The sequence below is a fragment of the Conger conger genome, chromosome 14, assembly GCF_963514075.1.
Source record: "Conger conger chromosome 14, fConCon1.1, whole genome shotgun sequence".
NCBI lineage: Eukaryota > Metazoa > Chordata > Actinopteri > Anguilliformes > Congridae > Conger > Conger conger.
The window spans coordinates 40,047,424-40,072,710 of NC_083773.1; the positions used below are offsets into that span (position 1 = coordinate 40,047,424).

The 25,287-nt window shown below is 43.0% G+C and overlaps 1 protein-coding gene across 2 annotated transcripts in view; it reads right to left on the reverse strand.

Moving 5' to 3' along the window:
- Positions 1 to 25,287, reverse strand: part of LOC133110188 (cadherin-22-like) — a 299,036-nt gene that overhangs the window by 148,682 nt on the left and 125,067 nt on the right. For both annotated transcript variants that reach the window (XM_061220105.1, XM_061220104.1), the window contains exon 3: positions 10,882 to 12,330. In XM_061220105.1, the coding sequence (XP_061076089.1) occupies positions 10,882 to 11,103 (222 nt within the window). In that variant the 5' untranslated portion in view covers positions 11,104 to 12,330. The remainder of the gene's footprint in view (positions 1 to 10,881; positions 12,331 to 25,287) is intronic.

Consider the following 25,287-nt stretch of genomic DNA (forward strand, 5'->3'; position numbering starts at 1 on the left):
GTTACCCGGGAGCAAAACCTCTCATTACCTGGGCTAAACCTCACAGCTTCTCTTCTTAATCCCTCAACTTGGAGAACTGTGTTTTGAAGGTTGAAAGTGAACGTGCTTCAAGCCCGCCTGTCGCGGGATACGAAATTCCTTTTGCGTAATGGCCGGGGTCAGAAGCAACCCGCCATTTCTGGAAATGGGCGGCCATACAGTAATAGCTCATAGCAGCTATTGTTTCTGAGAGCATAAGAACGTCCCATTTTCTCGAGGTTTAACCACAGAACATCACTCCAGGACATTTATGTCGCCAAATACATCCCGTTCCCCCCCTGCTTATAATGGCTGTTGTTGTTTGTCCCGGTGAATCTGAGCACTCTGTTCACAGCTCGGTGAGATCATTTCACCAATCCGTCCTGTATCTGTTTGTGTCTTTGGTCCTCCTCCCCTCTCTCTCTCTCTCTCTCTCTGTCTCTCTCTCTCTCCTTCCTCTCAATCTCTATCTCTCCCCCTCTCTCACCTTCCCTCTGCATCTCTCTCTCCCCTCTTCCTCTTCCTCTCCCGCTCACAATCCTTATCTCTCCCTCTCCATCTCTCTCTCTCCCTCCCTCTCTCTCTCCCTCTCCATCTCTCTCTCTCCCCTCTTCACCCCCCCCTCCTGCTCTCCATCTCCCCTCTCTCTCTCATGCTCCCCCCAGCAGGTTAACACACTGATATTGTATTGAACCCGGACACCCACACCAATATCATCTCTGGAGAGCAGACCAGCAGGTCTGTACGTTATTGGCCCAAGCTTTTTCAGGCATTAGGAGGGGGACACCGACGACCACTGGTCAATAGGGCACCCACAGCAGGGTAGCACAAGCTGCACAGCGTAAGGTTATAATCGATATTATGGCTTACCTCTGTACCTGACTGTACACACAAAACAAAGAGAAAGATGCCCTTGGTAAAGATACTACATGACATTACAGGCATTTAACAGACGCTCTTATCCAGAGCGACGCACAATGAAGTGCAAATCAAACCCAGGTACAAGTGCGTTGAGGACCATAGAGGAAAGTATAGAGTTCTGGATGTCCAGAATATAACACAGGGATTTGGCTTCATGTGAAAAAATGGGGAAATTATATTGTTTTATATGAATACGGTTTCTTTCTGAAAATGAGAAAGACATGACATTACCCAGAGCCTTTCAATGGTCATACAGCAGATACAAAGTTTAAGCCCCCCACATATACAGTGCATCCGGAAAGTATTCACAGCGCTTCACTTTTCCCACATTTTGTTATGTTACAGCCTTATTCCTAAATGGAATAAAATCATTTTTTTCCTCAAAATTCTACACACAACACCCCATAATGACAACATGAAGTAAGTTTTTTTGAAATTTTTGCAAATTTATTAAAAATAAAAAACTAAGAAATCACATGTACATAAGTATTCACAGCCCTTGCTCAATACTTTGTTGATGCACCTTTGGCAGCAATTACAGCCTCAAGTCTTTTTGAATATGATGCCACAAGCTTGGCACACCTATCTTTGGGCAGTTTCGCCCATTCCTCTTTGCAGCACCTCTCAAGCTCCATCAGGTTGGATGGGGAGCGTCGGTGCACAGCCATTTTCAGATCTCTCCAGAGATGTTCAATCGGATTCAAGTCCGGGCTCTGGCTGGGCCACTCAAGGACATTCACAGAGTTGTCCTGAAGCCACTCCTTTGATATCTTGGCTGTGTGCTTAGGGTCGTTGTCCTGCTGAAAGATGAACTGTCGCCCCAGTCTGAGGTCAAGAGCGCTCTGGAGCAGGTTTTCATCCAGGATGTCTCTGTACATTGCTGCATTCATCTTTCCCTCAATCCTAACTAGTCTCCCAGTTCCTGCCGCTGAAAAACATCCCCACAGCATGCTTCACTGTAGGGATGGTATTGGCCAGGTGATGAGCGGTGCCTGGTTTCCTCCAAACATGACACCTGGCATTCACGCCAAAGAGTTCAATCTTTGTCTCATCAGACCAGAGAATTTTGTTTCTCATGGTCTGAGAGTCCTTCAGGTGCCTTTTGGCAAACTCCAGGCGGGCTGCCATGTGCCTTTTACTAAGGAGTGGCTTCCGTGGCCACTCTACCATACAGGCCTGATTGGTAGATTGCTGCAGAGATGGTTGTCCTTCTGGAAGGTTCTCCTCTCTCCACAGAGGAACGCTGGAGCTCTGACAGAGTGACCATCGGGTTCTTGGTCACCTCCCTGACTAAGGCCCTTCTCCCCCGATTGCTCAGTTTAGACAGGCGGCCAGCTCTAGGAAGAGTCCTGGTGGTTTGGGTGCCTTTCCAAATCATGTCCAATCAACTGAATTTACCACAGGTGGACTCCAATGAAGCTGGAGAAACATCTCAAGGTTGATCAGTGGAAACAGAATGCACCTGAGCTCAATTTTGAGCTTCATGGCAAAGGCTGTGAATACTTATGTACATGTGATTTCTTAGTTTTTTTTTTAAAATAAATTTGCAAAAATCTCAAAAAACCTTTTATCACGTTGTCATTATAGGGTATTGTGTGTAGAATTTGGAGGAAAAAAATGAATTTAATCAATTTTGGAATAAGGCTGTAACATAACAAAATGTGGGAAAAGTGAAGCGCTGTGAATACTTTCCAGATGCACTGTATGTCATGCAGTGTGTAAATAACACACCAAATGTTTAAATAACACACCAAACTAGGTACATAACAATACTCACTAGTTACAACAAGTGGGGTTAAGACTAAGATTAGACTAAGTAGGAGAGAATCCCCCCTGGAGTAATGTGGGGCTATGGGCCAAGGGTCCAACAGCTGTGCAAATCTTATCATGGCTACACTGGGACTTGACCCACCAACAGCCATACCATCATGCACCTATGCAGGTGTGGGCTTGGTTAGCAATTGGATGTGAGACCTCCTGGAAAAACTAAGTTGTTGCTGGAAGTGGTCTTGGTGGGCCAGTAGGGGGCAATCTTCCCTCTGGTCAAATTATCACCAATGAGTCTATTCTCTAAGAGTTTGTTCACTCCATCTCCACTTCAGCTGGTGTGTGGTGTGCATTCTGCCAAAATGGCAGCCGTGCATCACCCAGGTGGGTGCTATAAAGTGGTGGTGGTTGAGGCGAGTTACCCCCTCATCACTAAGTGCTTTCTGAGTGTCTAGAAAAGCACTATATAACTGTAATGATCAACCCATCTCTCAACCTTCCTGGTCCCAGTCATGTACCTTAGCCACTTACAGCTGTAGTGATAATAATCTCTAAACAAATACTGGCCTTTCTAAAGTTTGAACTGATAGCCATTTCCAGGAAGGATAGCTTCAGTAAAACCCTGCCATCCCAACATATGTTCCACATGCCAGTGTAGTGACTTATTGTGTTTGTGAGCTGTGATAGCATACATTCATCTTACCTACCTCTGTGTGCAAGCACTGATGAATGAAGAACAGTGCAGGATTCTTATTTATTTGTTTTGATGTAGTGTTGTATGTGCAACACCCGCTTATAACATGCTTTTTCATTTTTCTTATGTTTCCTGCGGGTGTCACAACCCATCACGACCAGACTCGTAAGGAGACATTTGATGAATTAAGCTAAATTATCAAAAAATACAAGATGGAATTGGCATGTGAAAGTCATCAGTAGTTGAGTGGAGGTGTGAAAAGTATGGTGAAGCAGTGCTGTACTGTGAAAACCCAAAAATAAACCAACAAAAGGATATCTGCGGGGAGCAAGAGCACTCTCAAATTGGAGAGGCCCTTCTTAAACTATGGAGGCGCTGACCACTGGTGCTCCCAATTTCTGTAAGGGTGAGGAAGCATGACCGTGAAGGGGTGCTTTTGTGAAACATGAAAGAGTGTGGTCCGAGGACCGAGTGCGACTGTGAAGGGGATCTTAAGTTACTCACAGACTGTGAGGTCACCACTAGTGAAATAAAAACAAGGAAAAGGTTCCCCGGCAAGGGAACAAGGGAGCGAGAATAGGAAGACAGAAATAAAGCGGGGGATTTCCGATACACGACCAAAACCAACCAAATAACCCTCCGCCTCACGCTCTTGTAGTAATCCCCGGAGTGCACATCCGAGACGAGTAACAACAGGTAGAGAACACGACTATTCAAGGGCAGCCCGTCCTGGAGCGGAAACCAGACCTCTGGCTAACATCTACCTAACCTGGTGACGTGGCAGGTCATGATTTTACATTACATTACATGGCATTTAGCAGACGCTCTTATCCAGAGCGACGTACAACAAAGTGCAGATGAAACAGTATAAGTGCGAAGAGGACCTGAGAGGACAGTACAGTTCCGAGTCCTAGTGTAAACATACAGATAATCAGAACCCTTGAAAAGTACAATCAACTTCCAAACTAGCATACCACAGTTGGCAGCTAGAATACCCTGAGTACAACAATACAACAGCTAATACAAAAAACCAAAAAAAAATCTATACAAGTAACAATATCTATACAATCTATACATAAGTGCCATTACAGTCTATGGCATATAAGGCTAATCATGGTGGTGAGTTAGGGAGGGAAAGGTGGAGCCTGAAGAGATGAGTCTTCAGTCTGCGCTTGAAGGAGGTCAGAGACTCTGCCGTTGTGACATCCACCGGGAGGTCATTCCACCACCGTGGGACCAGGACAGACATCAGTCGTGAGCGTGAAGTGGCAGAACGGAGGGGTCTTGTTGATGATGAAAGCTGTACACCCAGCAAACTCCACCTCTAGCGCTATTTCCGGTGAGAGAGCCACCGGAACAAGGTGAGAAGGGAATAGGTACAACCCCCTATCCAAGTTATAAACTACGTGCCGTTCCTACATCGTTAACCGTATGGCATACAGCACTACCAACCGTGCAAAGCTGCGCGGCTTACAGTCCTACACACAGCAGTAAGTAAGGATGTTCTAACTGACATGTAGCCCCACACACAGCGCACAGATCAGCACCGCGTACAGAGTGGTTGCAGTGCTACACACAGAATTTTGTATAGTAGCATGTTCAGAGGTGCACACAGTCCTAAACATAGCGCAGGGAACAGTAAGGTCTTCAGACTGCCTTATAGTTTATTCTGGCACACTGCAACGTGTTCATTGTGGTTTAAGAAGTGCAGTCTTCTGATAAATGCAACCCTAGCTTTGTAAATAACAGAAAATAGAAAACAAAAGTAACAGCATGAAGGCACTCCGCCTCCCGTTCTGCTAGCGGTGAGGAAACGGTTAACAGGCTCGACCAATATTGACAGAGCGGCTAATTGTATACGTGGCTTTGTGAATAACCAAAACTGACACCAAACATGGAAACACCCGTTTTAGACTTATCCGTTGCAGCAAAAGTTTGACAAACTGACCGGGCGGTAGTTTTGTGCCGAGACCAGGTGCGGCGGAGAGGAGTTCAGAATTCAGAAAACCAGCATTTGAAACGAGGGAAGCTGGAGCAAATGAAGATAATCCAGCAAACTATATTGTTTATAGGAATACATATAACATTTCAGTTTTTGCACTATTAAAAATGTATGAAAAATGCCCCCTGGAAAATGCGAAAAGTTAGCCGGCAGCTTTCTCTAAAGAAATCCTGGTGGAATCTTTGGGGCATGAATACTGTTTCTTCAGGTTCAGAATACCGGTATCATCAGGATTCAGCAACATGCTTAAATGCCAATAATGATTACCATTTAACACTGATATCCACTAAAAGCATCCTGTTGTAATGTCCCAGTAAATCTGTCTGTTAGTTATATTATTAGTAACTTATTATTTTTCATTATATCATACCTGGTCATTCATTCATGGTATTGCATCTGTTTCCCCTGTGATGTCTGTGTCTGTATGTTTCTCAGCCCGAGTCTCCCCAGTCTATGTGCTGCACTATTCGGGTGGTTTCAGAATTTTCCGGGTTTCAACGATTCCTTCTGAGCCTTGTGTTTTCTTATTTCCTGCTTTTTTGCTAGTTCATGTTGTATAGCACTAATTACTAATAACAACTAACATAGATATTGTACAGTACTAATTAAATTAACGCACTAGATGTCTAACTCATTAACTAACAGTCACTAGTTTTGGGTAATTTAGATTTAATCACTTAACTAATTTATGAACATTATCTCCAGTTTAGATTTTGCTCTGTAACGACTCCGAGTTTGCCTTTGACCTTTTGATTTGTAGTTTTTCGATTTTGATCTTCGCTTTGTGTTTTCGACTTCCTGCTTGCCTTACCCCTTTCTACTTTTGCATTTCTGCCTTCTGGATTTTTGACTTTGGACTGTTTATTTACAATTCTTTTTGCAACTCAATTTGGAACTGTGTTTTTAGGATTACCTGGCTTTTGACACTTGGACTGAAATGAATACGATTCTTGATTATCCCTTGGTCTGCGCACTCGGGTCTCTGAACGGACATAACCTCTGTTGTATTATGTGAAACTGACTGAATTACCTTTGCATTGTATAGTATCAAGATAACAGACTACTTCATTTGTAACCGTCTTGAATCGCTAGTTTGTCTTTGCTCCCTGCACTAATTTTTCATCGTAAAATGTCCAGTGTTAATTCAACTCTAACAGAGCACATAAGGGTCCAATAGGGAGTTGCTTTAACACTGAGTTGTTTCTACATAGGCACTCTGGACTTAAAATGTAAGGGTGCTTTTATACCTACTTTGTTTGGTGTGGATAAAAAAAATTGGACTTTTTTTCTAAATTTGGTCATTTTGACAGGCGTGAAACCTCCACCCGTACTTTGGTGCGCATCAAACAAGGGATTCAGCGGTCACTAAAAAACCGCAAGTCTCTTCCGAGTGAACCCTGGTGTACTGGTGGCAACGCAGCGGTCAATATAATAAATCCATATTATCCGGACCAAAAAGTGGAAAAGTAGGCTGTGAATTGCGGGGGTTAAGGTGAATATTGTAAACTTAAGAAAAGCATACAAAGCTCCATTTTATCCGTGACAACCTGGAACAGCGAGCCGTGCCCGGGGGTGTACTTTGAGCAAAGAGGAGATCAAGTGCCTTCAAGAAATATGGGCCGACCATTACATCAGGGAGCTGTTGGAGAAAAGCCGTAAAAACCCGGATATATTTAGCATGTTCAGTCAGGGGTTGAGCGAGAGGAGATTCGATAGACCCAGCCAACGATGCCACAATAAAACTTAATGAATTTAATTGAACTGATTAGCGCATTAGAATTACAATGGCAGCCTGCCCCGATAAACAACGGAAATTTACCTGACAGTTCGTTTTTGGAACAAATCCAGAGTCAGGATTTGAAACAAACGCTTGTTCTTAAAGGGACAATAGGTAATTTTGGATTTCTAATGGTCAAGAGAAGAATTGCAGCAACAAACACACAACACTGTTTATTCCCCCACCCCCAAGGCCATGGGAATTAGAACCGATGAGCTTCAGTTATTGTACAGCTATACAATGTTTTTGAGTGTCAGTCCGTCAACTGTATATTTTCAAACCCAAATGAGAGTACCTTTAACCATTCTAAACAGATGCTTTCTTCTTCACCATTATTGTAGCAGCACATGTGTGCTACAGTAAATCATGCAGTACATGTAAACAGTATATAGTATATGCATGTATTGAATCTGACTGTTCACTAAGCCTGAACAGATGCTCATTGTTGCCGCTCTACCCATATGAACCGCTGGCAATAATGGCAGATTGAAAGCAATATAAAAGCAACACAATGAATTTGATAATCCATCATTCCCCTGAAGGCGAATATATGACCGAGACCTTGACTCCCCCGCCAAATTCTGGAGCAGTTAATGACCACCCACGTATTCAAACAAAGCACTTTATTTACTATTTCATTATTTCATTACAATGTATTTAATTGGTGCTATTGAACCGTTGCAGTGTGAAAGCAACAGGACTAAATTAATAATACATAAGGGAACCAAACTCTAGCGTGCGCGTTAGCAAACAAACTCGGTACAGAAACCGGTTCGCCAACCAAAACCAAAAAAACTAAGCAAAAACTCATTCAGCTAACATCCATATAAAGCCATAAAGCACGTCGTATGATTTGTGATACAAGGAAAACATCATTCACCAGACGTCATAAAACTCCATTCCCTCCCTGAACTCAAGGGATACTTTAAATGAATGCTGTGACTTTGCTTTTCCGACTCAACCTTTTCCCTGTTGCCAGTGGTTACCAGGAAATGCCAGACACAGGCCCTTTGGAAGCGGTTGTTCGCTACCTGCTATTAACTCCAAACGCCCATAACTCGCCCCTATTAAGAGAGCGCAAGCATCGCGCCGTCCCCAGATGAGTGACATCACAGGTAGACTGAACAGGGAAAACGGCAGAGAGAAAGATATGCAAATCGCTACCAACAAATGAAGGCAATGCGAAGCCAAAAAAATAAATTACACCACAGAGTCAGTGCTTAATTTGTGCCGGAACCTGTCGGAACAGGATCCAAGACCTCTCCCCTTTTGGGCTGCATGCATTCTGGGAACTGAAAATGTTAAAAATTAATCCCCCCCCCCCCCCCCCCCCCCCCCTCCATCATCATCACTGATACCCTCAACCCAAGAATCCTCAGACATAAATGCACATTCAGGCACATACACACACGCCCAACACGCAACACACACACAACATACGCATGCTCGCCACATATACACGCACACGCTCGCACACACATTAATGCATCTAAAGCAGCCTTTGTTATGGCACAGTGCATAAAGACAGAAAGGTTAGGGCAGGTGAAGGGACAGTAACAGGGCATGGAAATTAATTATCTAAAAGTGTTGAGCAAAGACGGCAGTTTACTGCATTGTGCGTGTGGCTATTCAAAAGAACGGGGGGGGTATTTCATTAGGGGATTAATGGCCAAGACAGTCTTGGCATCTTTGCTGAGCTTGAAAAAAGTTATTCTAAATAGCTCCTGCCCCTGATAAAAGCTCTGCTGCTTGTGTTTAATTCTATATTGTCCTAATTAAAGCTGCCTTCAGCCATGGAGAAGTCCAGCCTCAGTCGCCTCCAGTATTAATAGCCTTGGCTCGTGCCCTGCCTTCCGAGAGCGCAATAACTCTCTGTAATGTTATTAATAAAATCATCTCTCTTCCTCCATGCCTTCCCATTTATACACGGGCTCCTCTGCGAGCCGCAACAACGAATTGCTTCAAAATGCATGGAGACTTTCCCCTATTGGCTGCAGTCCTGCTACTGCGCTTGGTGCTGGACCAATAGGGTACCGGAGAGGGAGGGGCTAATACAGAACTGGAGGGAGGGGCTTATACAGAATTGGAGTGGGAGCGATTTATACAGAACTGGAGTGGGAGAGGCTTATACAGAACTGGAGTGGGAGGGGCTTATACAGAACTGGAGTGGGAGGGACTTACGTAGTAACTTATAATTAGTTAACCATTACATTACAACCATTACAAATGAATGCGCATCATCTGTAGTAATTGGACTACATGTTTTGTCTTTGAGAGGAAACCCATGTGGACACAGGGAGAACATGCAAACTCCACACAGGAAGACCCATCCTTCCTGCTGTGGGGCAACAACAGTGCTACCTACTATACCACTGTGCTATCCACCATACCCCCCCCCCCCCCCCCACATTTCTCCAGCAAGAAAGACTTCCCCCTACTGGCCCACCAACACCATTTCCAGCACTGAAATTTAGGTCTTTTGCCTTTTGATTTTTTTTGGGAACCCGTCCAAAGCGTAAACAAGGTCACCCCAGCCTCAGGTCCGCACTGGAGGCCTACAGGGTGGCGTGCTGGCCTCTCCGCATTCATCAGCGGAGATTGAAAGAGGACAGGCTCATTTAAATACATATCTCATTCATGAGATATCCTTTTCACCATCCGCATCGGCCGCTGAAGGAGAATCATATCAATATAGCTGATAACGTCAATGATGAACCGTCTCTGCAATTTCAGAGTGCCCTACACACTGTGAAACCTCGCCCGTGACCTCTCTGGGGAAAAATATCCAGGGGAAAGGACAAGCAAACCGATGATAAATATTGAACAGCGCACTCGGTCTCGGACTTCGGAGGTCTTTGGAGACGCGCTGTTATCTGTATGTTGTCCATCTGTGTTTAAAAACAGGCTTTTGTTGTGTTGCTAATCAACTGTTTTGAAATAATTATAATTAAAATTGCAAACTGAGAAATGGCATTGCATTCAAATTACAATGAACGGCAAAGCTTTATTTCAGAGCCCATGAATTACACAGTACTTACCAGTAAATACCAGGCACTCGATAGGTAACTATTTTGATTTCAGAGGTAAGTACTATGAAATGGGCTGTAAAACGTATACTTATATATGATACATACGATACTGACTTTGTTTCATAACACTGAAATCAATGTACTTACCTAATAAATACACCAATAGTGTGCACTTACCCAGTATTATGTAATTAACAGACTGTAAAATGAAGTGTTACCCAATGAACAAGTCTGCTGCCAAATGTTGCTGCAGTCTAGTTGTCTAGATTTCCAAAATAAACTGTGAAATTGTACATTGCGTAAGTACAAAGGAACTGTCATTTTTTAATGTAAATGGGAACAATTTACTGAGAGTAATGGTGATAGATCGTCAACCGTGAATGTTAATAACATTTCATAATCACATTTGAGTTTTATAAGCCATGATTGACACAGAGAAACAAAGCACAGTTCTTGCATTAGTGGCATCCTGGGGTATTATAATTGAAAGGAATCAATACATTACAAATGTTCAATCGTCCTATTTTGCTTTCATCTTTTTACTTTTGTTTTTCAAAGCTTATATTCTGGAAACTTCTGGGAAAGTTGTAATAAATGGTGTAGACCCCCCCCCCACCCCCCTTTTACGAACACAAACACCCATAAGACCAAGAACGTAAAAACAACGACTGACCTTTCCAACGTAAAGAGGCTCCGTGCCTGTGTATTCTTCCACCACGAAAAACTGGTTCCACACCCATCCCCTCTTGACGCGTTCGTGGGACATCAACCCCTCGTCCTTGGCCTTCCCCTTGTCGCTAGTCCTCGGGGTCGCTGACCCCTCGCAGCTGCAGCGGTGTAAGATCCCCAGAAGCAGCAGTAGAAACGAGGTCCCCACCATCCCAGAAGAAGCCATTACAGAAATCCCTCTCTGTCCAACATGGACCGAAGAAAACGGTTTGGTGTGCGAAAAGTAGCTGGGGTCCTTCCTCTGGCACTCAAACTGACATCCGGCCCCAAATCCAGAGACGGAAGTTTGAATTTCCAAGGTTTCCGACCTACGAGTCTCTCCCGAACGTGGTTTCCAACATGATACTAGTCTAAATCGTCGATAAACAGGTAAACCAGGTCAATGCAGATATTTCCATTTCAATCCAGGTTGGGACAAGTCAGAAAGAACGTAGGGACATTTGAATGTTTATACTCGCATGTTTACCCAAATGTAAATAGATTATAAAGAATGAATTTGAATTTCTGGAAACAGCTTTGAAAAATCATCAACAATCAGAAAATGGTTGACAGGAAAGGGGATCCTTCTTACACCTTGGTGTTCACAACCAGCCGGGTGGAGGGTTACTAGCATAATGCGACTCACCTACCACAACTGACAGCAGGTTTGGCGGACCAACGGGGGCGATAAAAGAGAACAACGATCTGTAGAGCCCCTCCCAGACGGAGCGATCAAAGTGCTGTCAAACTGTGAGGTGACGTAGCTGAAATGGAGAGATCCCATTTTAAACTATTGTAACTTCCCCATTTTTGAAGAGCGTAATATAGATGCAGGTCCTCCCAACTGGACCACAGTTAGCTCCGACGGATTTTCTTTCCGACTCTAACCGGCATTCACTGCGCGGCCGCGCCAGCGGTGGTGAAATTGGTAAACTGCTGGGCTATCGGAGCCATTCAACCGAGAGGATAAGGAAAAAAAGCGTGTGCAAACTGTATCCACGGTTAGTCGATTCTCGGACCATTTGGACTGCAGACGTGTCGTAAATCATATGTCCAGTGTACCCCCGAGGTGAAACGTCAGATCCTTCTGCATCATGATTCCGAAATTTACGACTTGTATCCGTTTTATTGTCACGCTAAGGAAATACTGAGTTCACATACTTGCCTTCATTATTAGCACGGGTATAACTGAACTGAAGCTTTGAGCGGTCATTCTCATTCAGGACCGGATTAAATCATTTCGATGAGTCTCCAGAGTTCCCAGTCAGAACAGAACAGTGGTAACATCTCTGAGGTACGTCTGTGTTCAAATCCGTCCCTGTAAGGTGCTCTCCTTCAGAACAGCGGAAAACGTCGAACGGACTTCATCCATGGCGTCTACAGAGGAACCGCTCAAACCTCGTTCAGTGTCCACCTGCAAGACACCAGAGCAGAGCTTCAGTCATTCATCAACATTTAACCAAGTCATTTCTACAGTAAATCTTCCCAGAGATGAGTGTGACAGCAAAATTATAATGGGTGTTAAGATTATTTAATGGAAAGAGAAGCTCATTTGGCATGATAAATGATAAGCAAGTAATCCATTCATTTCCCCCCCCCTCATTTTCATTTTTTTATTAAATCAATGCATTTAAAATAAGAAAGGTTAGGTTAGCAAACACCTATATTTTAGAATGCAAATCAGCTGTACGTAATATATAAGTAATCAAACCAGGCCTAAGGACTAATCCTCCATCTTAGAAAGATATCATTTAAATGCCGGACAAGACTTTCAAATACCTATAGCAAAAACAATCCATATATTGACCGGAGGATATTTTTCGCCCGATGCTGTCCTCAGTGGAATAATTTAAAAGACATGAATAAATATAAGCTACAAATCATTTTTCCCCGCTTCACTGCAGCAGAAAATAATATTGTGGATTCACTACTTCTGTAAGTAGTTTGATAGCTGTACACTAAATTCAGGCAGCCTCTTGCAGACAATATCAGCAGATGGGCTGTATCCCTCGATGACTCTCACCTCTGTTCCTGTCCCTGCACTGAAGCCCAACATTATTAGAAGCCCAACCTTATTAGTCACTGGCGCTAATATGGTAAATGGCAAATGGTTGTGAGGTGAGGGCGGCCTGTAGCGTAGTGGTTAAGGTGCATGACTGGGACCCGCAAGGTCGGTGGTTCGATCCCCGGCCACAATAGGATCCGCACAGCCGTTGGGCCCTTGAGTAAGGCCCTTAACCCAGCAATGCTCCAGGGGAGGATTGTCTCCTGCTTAGTCTAATCAGCTGTACATCAAATGCCACTAACGTAATGTAAAATGTAATTTATATAGCACATTTATCCAAAGGGCTGTACAATTGATGCTTCTCATTCACCAATTCACACACTAATGGCGATTGGCTCCACGCAAGGTACCAAGCAGTTTGTCAGGAGCATTTAGGGGTTTGGTGTCATGCTCAGGACCACTATGACACGCCCAGGGCGGGATTGAACCGGCAAAACTCAGACTGCCAGACGACTGCTCTTACCTCCTGAGCCAACGTCGGCCCAATTAACATGCTATTAAAGGCCGGCCTTCGATGTGTCCATCTGCTCAAGTGCAGGAGCTCTGCTGTGGTATAAGGGATGCTCTTCTAACCCATTCAGGGTAATCGGTGCTAACCGAATAAGGTCGCAGACACCATCGATACATATCACATCTCGCAAACCTGCAGCTTCTGAGTCAAATCAAAGAGTGCCCATGATGGATGAAATCGCATTAAGCCATTATGTACGAATATGAAAAGAGGCATAACACATGTTCACCTGGCTTCTCCCAAGTTGTTTTATTTTGTTTGAATTCTACGGCGTTTAATGAAATTCTTCTCATAACCCGCCCTACTGCTGAGAAGATCTGATTTAAAGAAAGGTCGGTGGGATCCTGAGAATAATCCCAGTTGTTTATGTTTTATATTAACCTGACTAATATAAAACAGAAATAACATTCGCTACAAAATCACCAACACTAACACAGATTGATAGCCAAGGCTAAATATAAAATAAAGTGCAAATATATTCAATACTTTAATAAACACAATAGCACGTTGGTACTGGTGACATCCCTGAGAATGCAATCCACATCAGTTTGATGTCGATTGAGGAAAGACCAAGCACTCCGATGACAGATTATGACTGAACAGTAATGCAAGTACAATACAGAACAAATCTTCTGAATATATTCAGCTCAATATTATTTGTATAGCACTTTTTACAGAAGACTGTCACAAAGTAACAGAAAGGCAAACACCAGACCTGAACCCCCAAAATACACACTCAGTGACCATTCATTAGGTAGACCTGAACACCAGCTTGTTAATGCCAATCACATGGCCGGAACTAAGTAAACACATAAAATCATGCAGATGTAGTCAAGAGGTTCAGCTGTTTTTCAGACCAAATGTCGGAAGATGGAAGAAGTGTCACCAAAGTGACTGTGGACTGATCGTTGGTGCAGACTGGGTGGTTTGAGCATCTCAGAAACTGCTGATCTCCTGGGATTTCTCTCTAGAACAGTATCCAGCGTTTGCCGAGAATGGTGGAAAAATTAAAAAATAAATAAAATAAATAAAAAAACACATCCAGAGTGCAGCAGTTTTGCAGGCAAAAATTCCTTGTTAATGAGAGGTCAGGGGAGAAGGGCTACATCTGACAGGAAGGTGACAATAACACAAATAACCACATATTACAACAGCGGTATGCAGAAGAGCATCTCTGAATACACAACGCATCAAACCTCTAAGTGGATAGGCAACAGCAGCAGAAGAACAATAACTCCAAAAAATATCTCTAATAAATACCTAATAAAGTGCTCGCTGAGCATATATTCCAGATACATCCTCACTTCCTTCTGAATGCAGTCTTGAGACCAGACGGGACAACAGACTATTAACAGTCGGGCCCAAAAAATACATTACTGTCCAAAACTTTCAGAATGAGAAATGCAAAAATAAATGGCAAATCCTTATCAGCCACCATCAGCAGATCATTCTCTCCGTGCTTCAAGCGGCCCTGGAGCTACAGTGATGGCCATTATTTCCAGAATTCATGGCAACAACGGCCCTTATTTACTCTCATTTCCATGCTGCACTTGAGCAAAATGACTACTTATAATGACAATCTAGCATCCATAGAATGTACTGTAGGGTAATAGTTATTTAAACTACTGCCAATGAACTGTGTGTGTGTGTGCGTGTTTGTGCTCGCATAATAATATACTGTATGCATGTGCATATGGTTACAAGAAGTGCTTATTCAACAAAGACGTCTGACAAAATTTGCATGAGAAATCACAGTTTCTCTTTTCTGTTGGCATGTTGCAAAGCAGATAGCATAATTATGACATACCAATGCAGCCTTGTGCCATATCACACACTCTTTGGTGGTCCTTGGTTGGTTGGAATCAGGAACTGTCCCAAACTAACAACATCTTCCCATTGGATTAAAATAATGGTATATTTCAGTCCTATTTGCTTCATACAATATGCAAGGCTTTTTCGTAATCCCCAACACTACCCCAGCTACTCATGTCAACAAAAATAATTTACCAGGTCACGTGGGAGTATTGCCAACACACATCATTGAGCTAGGCTTTCCCCTACAGATATTATAGGACTGTGTTGTCTGCACAGCCTTTAACTTCAACAACAATGCAAAGCCGTCATAGTTGTGCTTTTTGCAGTTTGACTTCCGTAGCTGTGATTGACAAGAGAGGTTGTAACCACATACAATTCCAAGGGAGACCTGGGAAACCACATTATATTCCTTCTCAAATAGAAATATAACTACCAGCATCACTGCAGACAACAAAAAAGAAAGACAAAGAATTATCATCACTTGAGGCAAATCTTTCACAAGTAATTAACACGTTTTAATTAACTTTTACCCTGCATGTGGACCTACTGTACAAGCAAGTAATAATTCTGCTGAACTACGTGGAATTATTGAAACCATGTGACACACTTGATTTAATAGTAAGCCATTTAAGTCAATTAAGATGGTTGATCCAGGCCTACATGCTAAATTATAGAAAGATCCAGAAGGCACATGCTCAGTAATATAGGGGGGGGGGGGGCAACGGCACTTCCTTTAATCGCCCCCCCCCCCCCCCCAACACACACACACACACACACACACACACACACACTTTACTATTAGGATTAGGACCTTTGCCAGTGTATAAGCCGATGCACAGCTTGCATGGGCAGACTGGGTGAAATAACCAATCGCCTGAAGTGTTTTTCTCGAGGAGGCTTGATAATTCTTCAACAGCAAACTTACAGGAAACATAATCCTTTAGCCTTAAGGTTGTGACATGTTAGCTATTACAAATGTGTTTTATTTTGCTTTCTGAAGGTCTCGGAAATGGCTATTACTCACACACACACACACACACACACACACAAGCGCACACACATTTCACAAATGCATTTGTGAACTCTGCAAGGGGCTTTTCCCAATCCATTTTCTCTCAGACAGTCTTTGAACTATGAGGGTGGTTGTGGCAATGGATTGATTTCATTGATTAATACGTGTATACAATTAGTGTCCATATGTGTAATCAATCAGTTAGCCAGTGCTGAGTTTGACGGGTACATTTGGCTCAGTGACTGATAAATACCTTACCTATATCTTTCCACACCACACCTGCTATTCTCTCCGCATGTGCCAGGAATATCGAAGGCTAAACATTGCTGCTACTCACTTTACAACTGTTGTTCAAAAACTGTACACACATTTGATTAAAACTTGGCAAAGGCATTTCAAGTGAATGAAAATCTTAACAAGATTTTATGTCTAGACAATAGAATAAAACCTATATGTGAATTTATGGCACTGTTAAAATGTATTTGAATGAAAAGGTGTGTTGAAGGCTTTTGAATACAAATCATTATTAACCCTTTAAGTTGTACTGGAAGATGACAGATGTGATTCGACTATTCTTAACTGAACATATTAATGCTGATGTAACGATCACTGCTTGAAGGCAGCAGAGTTGACTGATGAAAAACATTCAAAAAAATGTACTGTATATTTCAAAGGGGTACATACTGTAAACTGTTAGTTTCCTAAAACAAATTATCTACTGTATGTGTGCATAAGCTTACCATTAATGAACCGAATTCTGTTCCTTTGCTTAGATTTTATCACCGCTCTTCGTTACTTAAAATAGGAACATCTTCGGCGCCTACATCATTACCATTAATAACAAATTTGTCTGTAGGCAAGTAGCCCTGCATATTCGCCTGTGCAGACCAATTCGTGCATTAATAGTGAGGAAGCAGGCACAAAAGATATTTTTATCTATAGCAATATAGCAAAGATGCAGTGCTGCCTGTCTGTTGGCCTACACAGAAGCACAGCTTACCGGGGGCAGAGTTTTTAAAGCATGCGGCTGAATAATCCATCTCTGAAATAAAAACCCCACATTGGTGGCGGTAATTACAGCAACCTTCAGTACATCGCCCTAGAAAATACCACAGTCATAATTAAACAAAGTTTATTTTTGTGTTATCAGTGTAGGGCAGTGGTCTCCAACCCTGGTCCTGGAGAGCTACTGGGTCTGCTGGTTTTCGTTGTTACCCTGCAATTAACTATAATCAACTGCTCTAATTTAATTAATTAACTCACCTCACCTGGTTACCTGGGTCTCAACAGGTGCTGATTTTAAGGTGAAAACAAAAACCAGCAGACCCAGTAGCTCTCCAGGACCAGGGTTGGAGACCCCTGGTGTAGGGTCATTTTATAGGCTTTTTTTTTTTTGTTTGTTTTTTTGTAAAGTATATATAAAAAAGTGGACTTTATAGTCATAAAATAATAATGTTTGATCATTTCAACAGACCATTCTTTACTTAGGTTTTGCATTTTTCCTTCAGCAGAGATAGTATTGAGTTCTGCTTCTACCGCTACTTGACAGCGATGTTGTTCCTTGCGAAAATGAATACGTTTGGTTTTGTCTGAAGCAAAGCGTGTCCTCAGAAATGCATTTGTAAGAACAGACTCTTGTGCAGCAAGCGGATAGCTGCAATGATAGCCTGTCAGCTTCCTTCACAAGGATACCAGCATCTTCCCGTTATGCAAGTGGTTGAAATCCTGCTTAAAATCATATATCTGTTATTACCATGACAATCTAACACACAACCACACATTTTAATATTCATATCTTGTGCTGTTTGGAGTTTCTTGTCACTTGACGTCAATGGCTGATTTTGAATCTGCACTATGGAGCTGGCCCATATTATAAATACTGAAACAAAAAGGCTTAGCGTATTGGGTTTTACTGACCAATTTTTGGACTATGAATTTGTTTCGTTTTTTTCCAAACCTGACCTGATACTATAACATTTAAGATTAAGTAGCAAACAACTTTTGCCATGTAGCCTGTAGCTTAGCTATTATATTAAAATGAGGGGTAACTTTAATGTAGCTGAGCTTATTTTTTTGTAGAATAATTTGTAGCAAAACTTTTTCATATAGCTTGCCCAACACTGCAAACTTGACTGAATTGAGTCGATTACTTTAATAAGGTTCTTGAAACAAGCTGAGATTTTCAATGAGACTTCAAATTTTAAGTCACAGGCCAGCAAACACAAAATGTTCTCATAATGTTACTTAAATGTTTTGTCAGTGCTATAACATTGCCACTACATGGCAGAAAAACGGAGAACACTGTTAGCAGGGAGAACACATAGTGCTGTAAAATGGGAAAAAAAATTCTGAGAGAAAATTTGGGAAAACAAGAGATACGATTAGACCCTACAATCACAAGTTACCATTTTACTTTCACACAGAAACTTGCAAATTGACCTGCATAGGGCCTGAAGTTAAAACTTAATCCATTCAAAGTTTTCTGTTCAATCTCAAGAAGCCTCTTCAGAGTTTTAAACCCAGACTGAAATTTACTTATTCCATTTGTACTCAAAAATTAATCAATTTTATCAGCATTTTCTCTGCTTTTTTGAAAACCCCAGATGCGTTTTGTGCATTCAAGCATACCGTAGGTGCAACTGCAATCATGAACACTCAACATGAAGCTCTATAGCAGATATGCCGACTGAAAAATTAGCAATTTGATAGACTGAAGTTGGATTGGGACTTTTTTTTCTAGAACCTTCTATTGGTTTTCCATCTCTTGAACCCATTGTGGGGGAATTGATTTCAACACACGTATTGCGCTTAATTGGGATTAAAAACTATGGAGAGGTTTCGGCGGGTAGCTTGGCCACGCTGAGAAGGTTCCGGAAGGTACTAATTAGCTCTGTGCTAAATTAATGCCCTTTTGTTGGTGCCAGGCAGCTAATACAGTTGTAAGGCATCTTTTTTAGGCCCCCGAATGCTATTGGCAGGCCAGACGCAACCGCTCGTGACCTATTAGGCGGCGGATTGATTAGAGAACATGGCCGCCGCGTCTCATCCGTCGCCGGTCTGGGCGCCCGCCTCGACAGCTGGCGGCCGAACGGGCAGAGACGGATCGCCACAGAGAGACGGGAGCAGGGCCAGGGGGCGAGGAGGAAGGGTTTGTCTCTGTCTCGCCCTCTCCTGCTCCCCCTCTCCTTCAGTGCTCTCTCTCCATCGCAGGCCCGCCTCTATCTCTCCTCTCACTCCTGTTGTAGCTCCTCTCTCTCTCATTCTTTCAGTTTCATTAAGGCGCTCTCAGTCTCTCTCCTCCTTTTCACCATCCGCCTGGGCTCGTTTTTCCTGTGCCCCCTCCCTTTTTAACTCTCCACCCTTTCCCTTTCTCCTTTTTACATCTCTTGCTCACCCTCTTTCTCCACCTCTCTCTTTCTCTTCCTCTCTCCCCCTCTCTCACCCTCTCCCACTCCCTCTCTTCCTCTCTCCCCCTCTCTCCCTCTCTATCACCCACTCCCACTCCCTCTCTTCCTCTCTCTCCCCATCTCTCTTTCCCTCTCTATCACCCACTCCCACTCATTATCTTCGTCTCTCTTCCCCCTCTATCTCTCTCTCCCTCTATCACCCTCTTCCACGTCCTCTTCCTCTCTCTCCCTCTCTCCCCCCCGCTCTCTCTCTCTCCCTCTCTCCCCCCCGCTCTCTCTCTCTCTCCCTCTCTTTCCCCCCCGCTCTCTCCGTCTTTCCCTCTCTAGCTCTCAGTACCCTCCGCTCTCTATGCATAGAGTGGCGTTCTCAGACAGAGGTATGCATTCGTTACAAGGCCCCCGAACCAGGAGTTAGCGTGTAATCGGCCCGTGAAGGCGGCCGCAGGGTTTTGATGTGTCCTCAGAACCGGCGTTCGTGCCACGCCAGCCCCGGCGCGCCTATTCATCTCAGATTTGACGGATGAAAGCCATCATCAAAGCAGAACGCACAAGTAGTTCAGCCACTCCGCTTATTTAAGTCTGAGGCCCGCCGCAGTAGAATCCCTTCGCCGTGCTTATTAAAAGGGCCATTTTGATCCCATCATCGAGGGAAACGCGCATTTGTCACAGTCGCCGGGCTCCACGGAGATGAAATGCAGACACACGCACACAAATACTTTCTTTTTCTACACCTTATAGTGCCACGCATACTAGCATACTGCTCTATCAGAAACCAAGGAGGGAGGGGGGAGGCACCCGCAGTGAAATACTGGAACACAACAGTTGGTCTGTGAGTAAAATAATGAAATGTTTTGGTTTGAGAGGAAATGTAAATATAGAATGTGACATTCAAAACATATTAACATTAACATGTAACGTGTTATGTTAAAATAATGTACAGTCGACAGCAGGTAACATAAGCACTAGAAGATACAGTATATAATTTAATGAAAGTACAGTATGACACAAATATTGCATTTGTATAGATAGGCTTGTAAATAACGTTTTTTTTTTATTTCTTATGATTTTTTTGTTTATAATAAACAAATCTACAAAGCTGTACACAGGATCTCACAATCCTGTGTACATCCTGTTGTTGACAGCTGCCAGAAAAACATTAACTTGTTGAACCCTACATGTATGCATGTTGATTAAGGGTGTTAATCTTTTGTTTTCAGAAGATTCAATTCAAAACTCATTTCCATGTATGGTCAATGATACGCTACAGGAAAGACACAATTACAAATCCAATGATTCGATACAATTCAGCTCCAGTTGGATTCAGATCCAGTTTGAGAATGACTGGGACACGCAAGGTTGGTGGTTCTAATCACGGTGTAGCCACAATAAGATCCGCACAGCCATTGGGTACTTGAGCAAGGCCCTTAACCCTGCATTGCTCCAGGGGAGGATTGTCTCCTGCTTAGTCTAATAAACTGTACGTCGCTCTGGATAAGAGCGTCAGCCAAATGCCAATAATGTAATGTAATGTAATGTAATGTAAAACATTTAATTGCATTTATTTTTTTTGTGAATATTAATGCTTGGAAATCTCAAATTTGCTCTTTACTTCTGATAAACATCAAAGACCAGGGTGCCTACGACTTCTTTTTACGTATTGTTTATGCTTCACATCTGAAAACGCCTGTAAAAACCTTAAAAAAAAAAAAATGGTGTGGTCTTTGTGAATTAATTTTTTGCACTTGTCTTTTTTTTCCATCAGAATTTTTTTGTACTGTTTTTACATAGCTGGGTCTAGCATGACAGATAATTGTTGATAACACAATTTGGACAATAATGGACAACAGGTTTCTGCAATAGCCTAACCATGGAATGGGTGCTGCCTGTTAATGGCAAAGCATTCAGGTTCAACTGGTTTATTTCTTTATTGCCATATAGCGTGTTTCATCATCATATTATCACCATTATATTTTCCATTCTTACACAGCCCATTATATACATTTCTACACTGCTGTCAATTATTCCATAACAGCTGCATTTCCAACATATTCATCCCCCTCCAAAAAAAATTGTATAATTACATTTGGAGAGCATTTTTGTGTTTTGTGGCTCCAATGTGCAATCAATTTGAGTCACATTTTGCAGCTGTTTTTCTATGCAGTGGCAGTAAACCTGTCAGTTGACTGCACCAGTGCTAGATGCAGAGCACGGTTAAGTACACACAGTTTTTCTCTGAAGTCCGAAAATGTACGAAGGTCAAGCAGTTTCTTGTTTTTGATGGGAGCTGTTGGAAATAGCTGGGGTTAGGTAAAGTCAAGTTTGTTCTTTCGTCCTCTTGTTCCTATTGGGATCATCTAATGCATTAACGCATTAAAAATAATAACACCTTTTCGCTGAAGCAGAACACATTTGCACACACACAATGCCACACTACAGAAAAGAGGTTCATGATATTTTTACAGAGGTTTTGGTTTTTGACAGCAATGTAAATTTTTGACTGGTTTCCTTGTTAATCTGGACCAGTTTACCATTCTGGAATCGATGCAGTCTTCGGTGGCCATACGCAGGCATTTTTTTAGGGCAAAGTTTGCTGTAAATGTTTTCCCACAGAACACATTCCAACAGTTGGATATCTTGCCAAACTCTGTCAAGCAAAGAGCAAGATGTGCTAGCAAGGTTTCAACATTAACCAATCAGAAACAAGAAAGAGCGAAGCAATCCTCATAATTACTCCGGTGAGATTCCACATACATGCCATAAAATTATGAAAGATTATTACCTTTTTAAGAGGCCAGGATGACTGTGGTGCCAGCAGCATATGCTAATTTGTCCATTTTAATTTGTCAAATTTTTCAGTTACAGCTGCCCATTGCCCAGTTGCCCCATGCTCACTCATTGTCCATTGCTGCCAAATTATGTCTCGAATTTGCCATAAAGATTGCCTGTACACAATCACCTTTCGAACATCATCGGTTTGAACCATTACAGAGACACTGCAAGCTCTGAACCGGAAAAAAGCGCTAGGATACACAAGGTCAACTGAAGTTCAAAGCAAGCTATTGACGGCCCTAACCATGCCATAAAACACAAGGCCTCGGTAAGTGGAAAGGTGAACACAATCCTGTGGGCAGCAAGGTTGCTTCTGACAAGCTCATCTTAGACCGCTTCTGGTACTGTCCGGTTCATTCACGTGCAGATTGTCAATGTGTTGGATAAATGCATCAAATGTAGTAAATGATGCGGCTGTGAGAGAGAAATTCTTCTTCACCCTACGCTCACAGATCTTAGGTAGACTCAACATGGACATTTAGAGTGAGACATACCGTATGCATTTCTGGAAAGAGTGGCTTGTTTATGTTTAAGGCTTGCTTGTTTGTGTGCATTACCAGCTCTTTACAGTTGTAAAATTGGCCATCCACAATTTACTAACAGATGAAACAAGAGAAAATCAAACTACAATTGGTTAAATTATCTCCGTTCAATGATTATCCACAATTTTCCAAGTAAGATATTCAGGTTCAGAGTTACACCCGACTATTTATCAACTAATATATTCCACAGTCTTTCCAACTCGTTTTTATGGATACATTTACTTAATAACGAGTAATGAGGTCTGAACTCTGAAATATAATGTTTTAACGATGAGAATATGAAAAGGTTTAAAGGTTCAATACCCGCAATTATCAGCAGAATACAGGGAGGATGGGTAAGAGGCACGCTGTGGAAACACGATGATTAGTGTGGGGAAAACAACGCAGGGCGAGCAGGTCATGTACTAGCATTTCGCAGATCTGAACTCTGCTACGAGATTAAGGAGCCCATTTCCGGGGCCTATTTATTTGGCTAGTTGTCACACAAAGTGCTTCCAGCTTTTATCACCAATGCCGCCGATGTCTTCTCGGAGTCACAAACTGCCATTTAAAAAAAATGGAGTTGTGTACTGTATACAGAATGCGTTGTATTATTTATGTTACAGCCAACGTGGAACAGAAGTTGGAGCAGCGCTAGTTTCCGCGATATAACGTATACGTGAGCGAAACAAATCTTTCGGGGGGAATTTCTGAAATCCGGGGAATCAAACGAGGGAGGGGAACAAATAATTGACAGACATTTGATCGACATACACACCGACTGGCACACGATGACTTAAAATCACTATTCAAACTGTTTTCCTGGAAGCTGAAGAAAAATTGCTTTGGTGTGAACATACACAAGTGTTAATTACAATTGTATTAATTTTACTGAATATGTACTGTACTTTAAGGCGTGTCCATATGGGTATGAAGACTAAATTGAGGAAAAATTATTGAGGAAAAAAGTATTTTATATTTGTGATCCTTGCAGCAAAAAGTCACATATCCGAGAGGCTGGAGTTCAAATTCAGGTTTGAACAGCAACAGCATTTACCTTTGGGAGAAAAAAAAAAAAACATCAAAACTGCAGCTAGGCTGAGCCTTGGCTAACGGGATATGTAGAGCGTGTGCTACTGTATGTGTGCCGTTTGATTCTCGTATGAATCCTCCTCTGCTTAGTCACCCTCCGGCACAAGTCCGGCGCACTGATCTCTCTCATTCCTGTCAGTTCCCTAATGGTCCGGGCGGAGGAACCGAGGGTCTGGATTCAAAGCCGACACATCTGGAAGGTTAGCGCGGGAGGCGAAAAGAGCAGCCCCGAAATGTAGAGAGGGCGGTGAAGGCACGCAACGTAAGATTACGCCCTGTGTTTGGCTTCGCCGTCTAATGAGATGTGACATAGATCGTCAGAGGCTCACGGAAACCAGTCTGCTAATTACGCTAATTGCAGCATTCCACCTCACCCCACTGTGTGCGTGTGCACGTGTGTGTGTGTGTGTGTGTGCGCGCGCGCGCGTGTGTCACTTCTCATTTTCTTGCTTTCTTTCTACAAGCCTTTCACTCTCTCCCTCCTGCCTTACCTCCCACTGTTTCTCATTCTCCCTTTTCCCCCCGCTCTCTCTCCCTCCCTCCTTCTCTCCCTCTCTCTTCCTTCATCTCTTTTCTCTCCCTGCCCTCTGCTCTGTCCCAGAAGGCTATGAAAGCCTGGAGCTTGCTGCGTCTCTCTCCTGTAGACGTGTTCTGACCGCAGCGATGTTCGCCACCCTGCCTCCCCTCCCCCACCTCCCTCCCCCTCCTCCCTCCTCCCTCGCTCCGCCGGCTGCACGATTACTCAATCATTCATCCTACGGGCGGCTCGCTCGCCCCCCGACCCCGGCCAGCAATTAGGGCCACAGAGCTTGGCAGCGCACTGACTCCCACAGGCAGAGGGACTGCGCTTAGGCTGGAGACGGAAAGGACAGCTGTCGCGGTCTGAGAGGAGGAGAACAGAGAGCGGGTCTGCCTGGTGTTAAAATGTAGTACACAGAGGAACAGAGAAGGGATCTGCCTGGTGTTAAAATCTAGTACACAGAGGAACAGAGAAGGGATCTGCCTGGTGTTAAAATCTAGTACACAGGGAAACAGAGAGGAGGTCTGCCTGGTGTTAAAATGTAGTACACAGAGGAACAGAGAGCGGGTCTGCCTGGTGTTAAAATCTAGTACACAGAG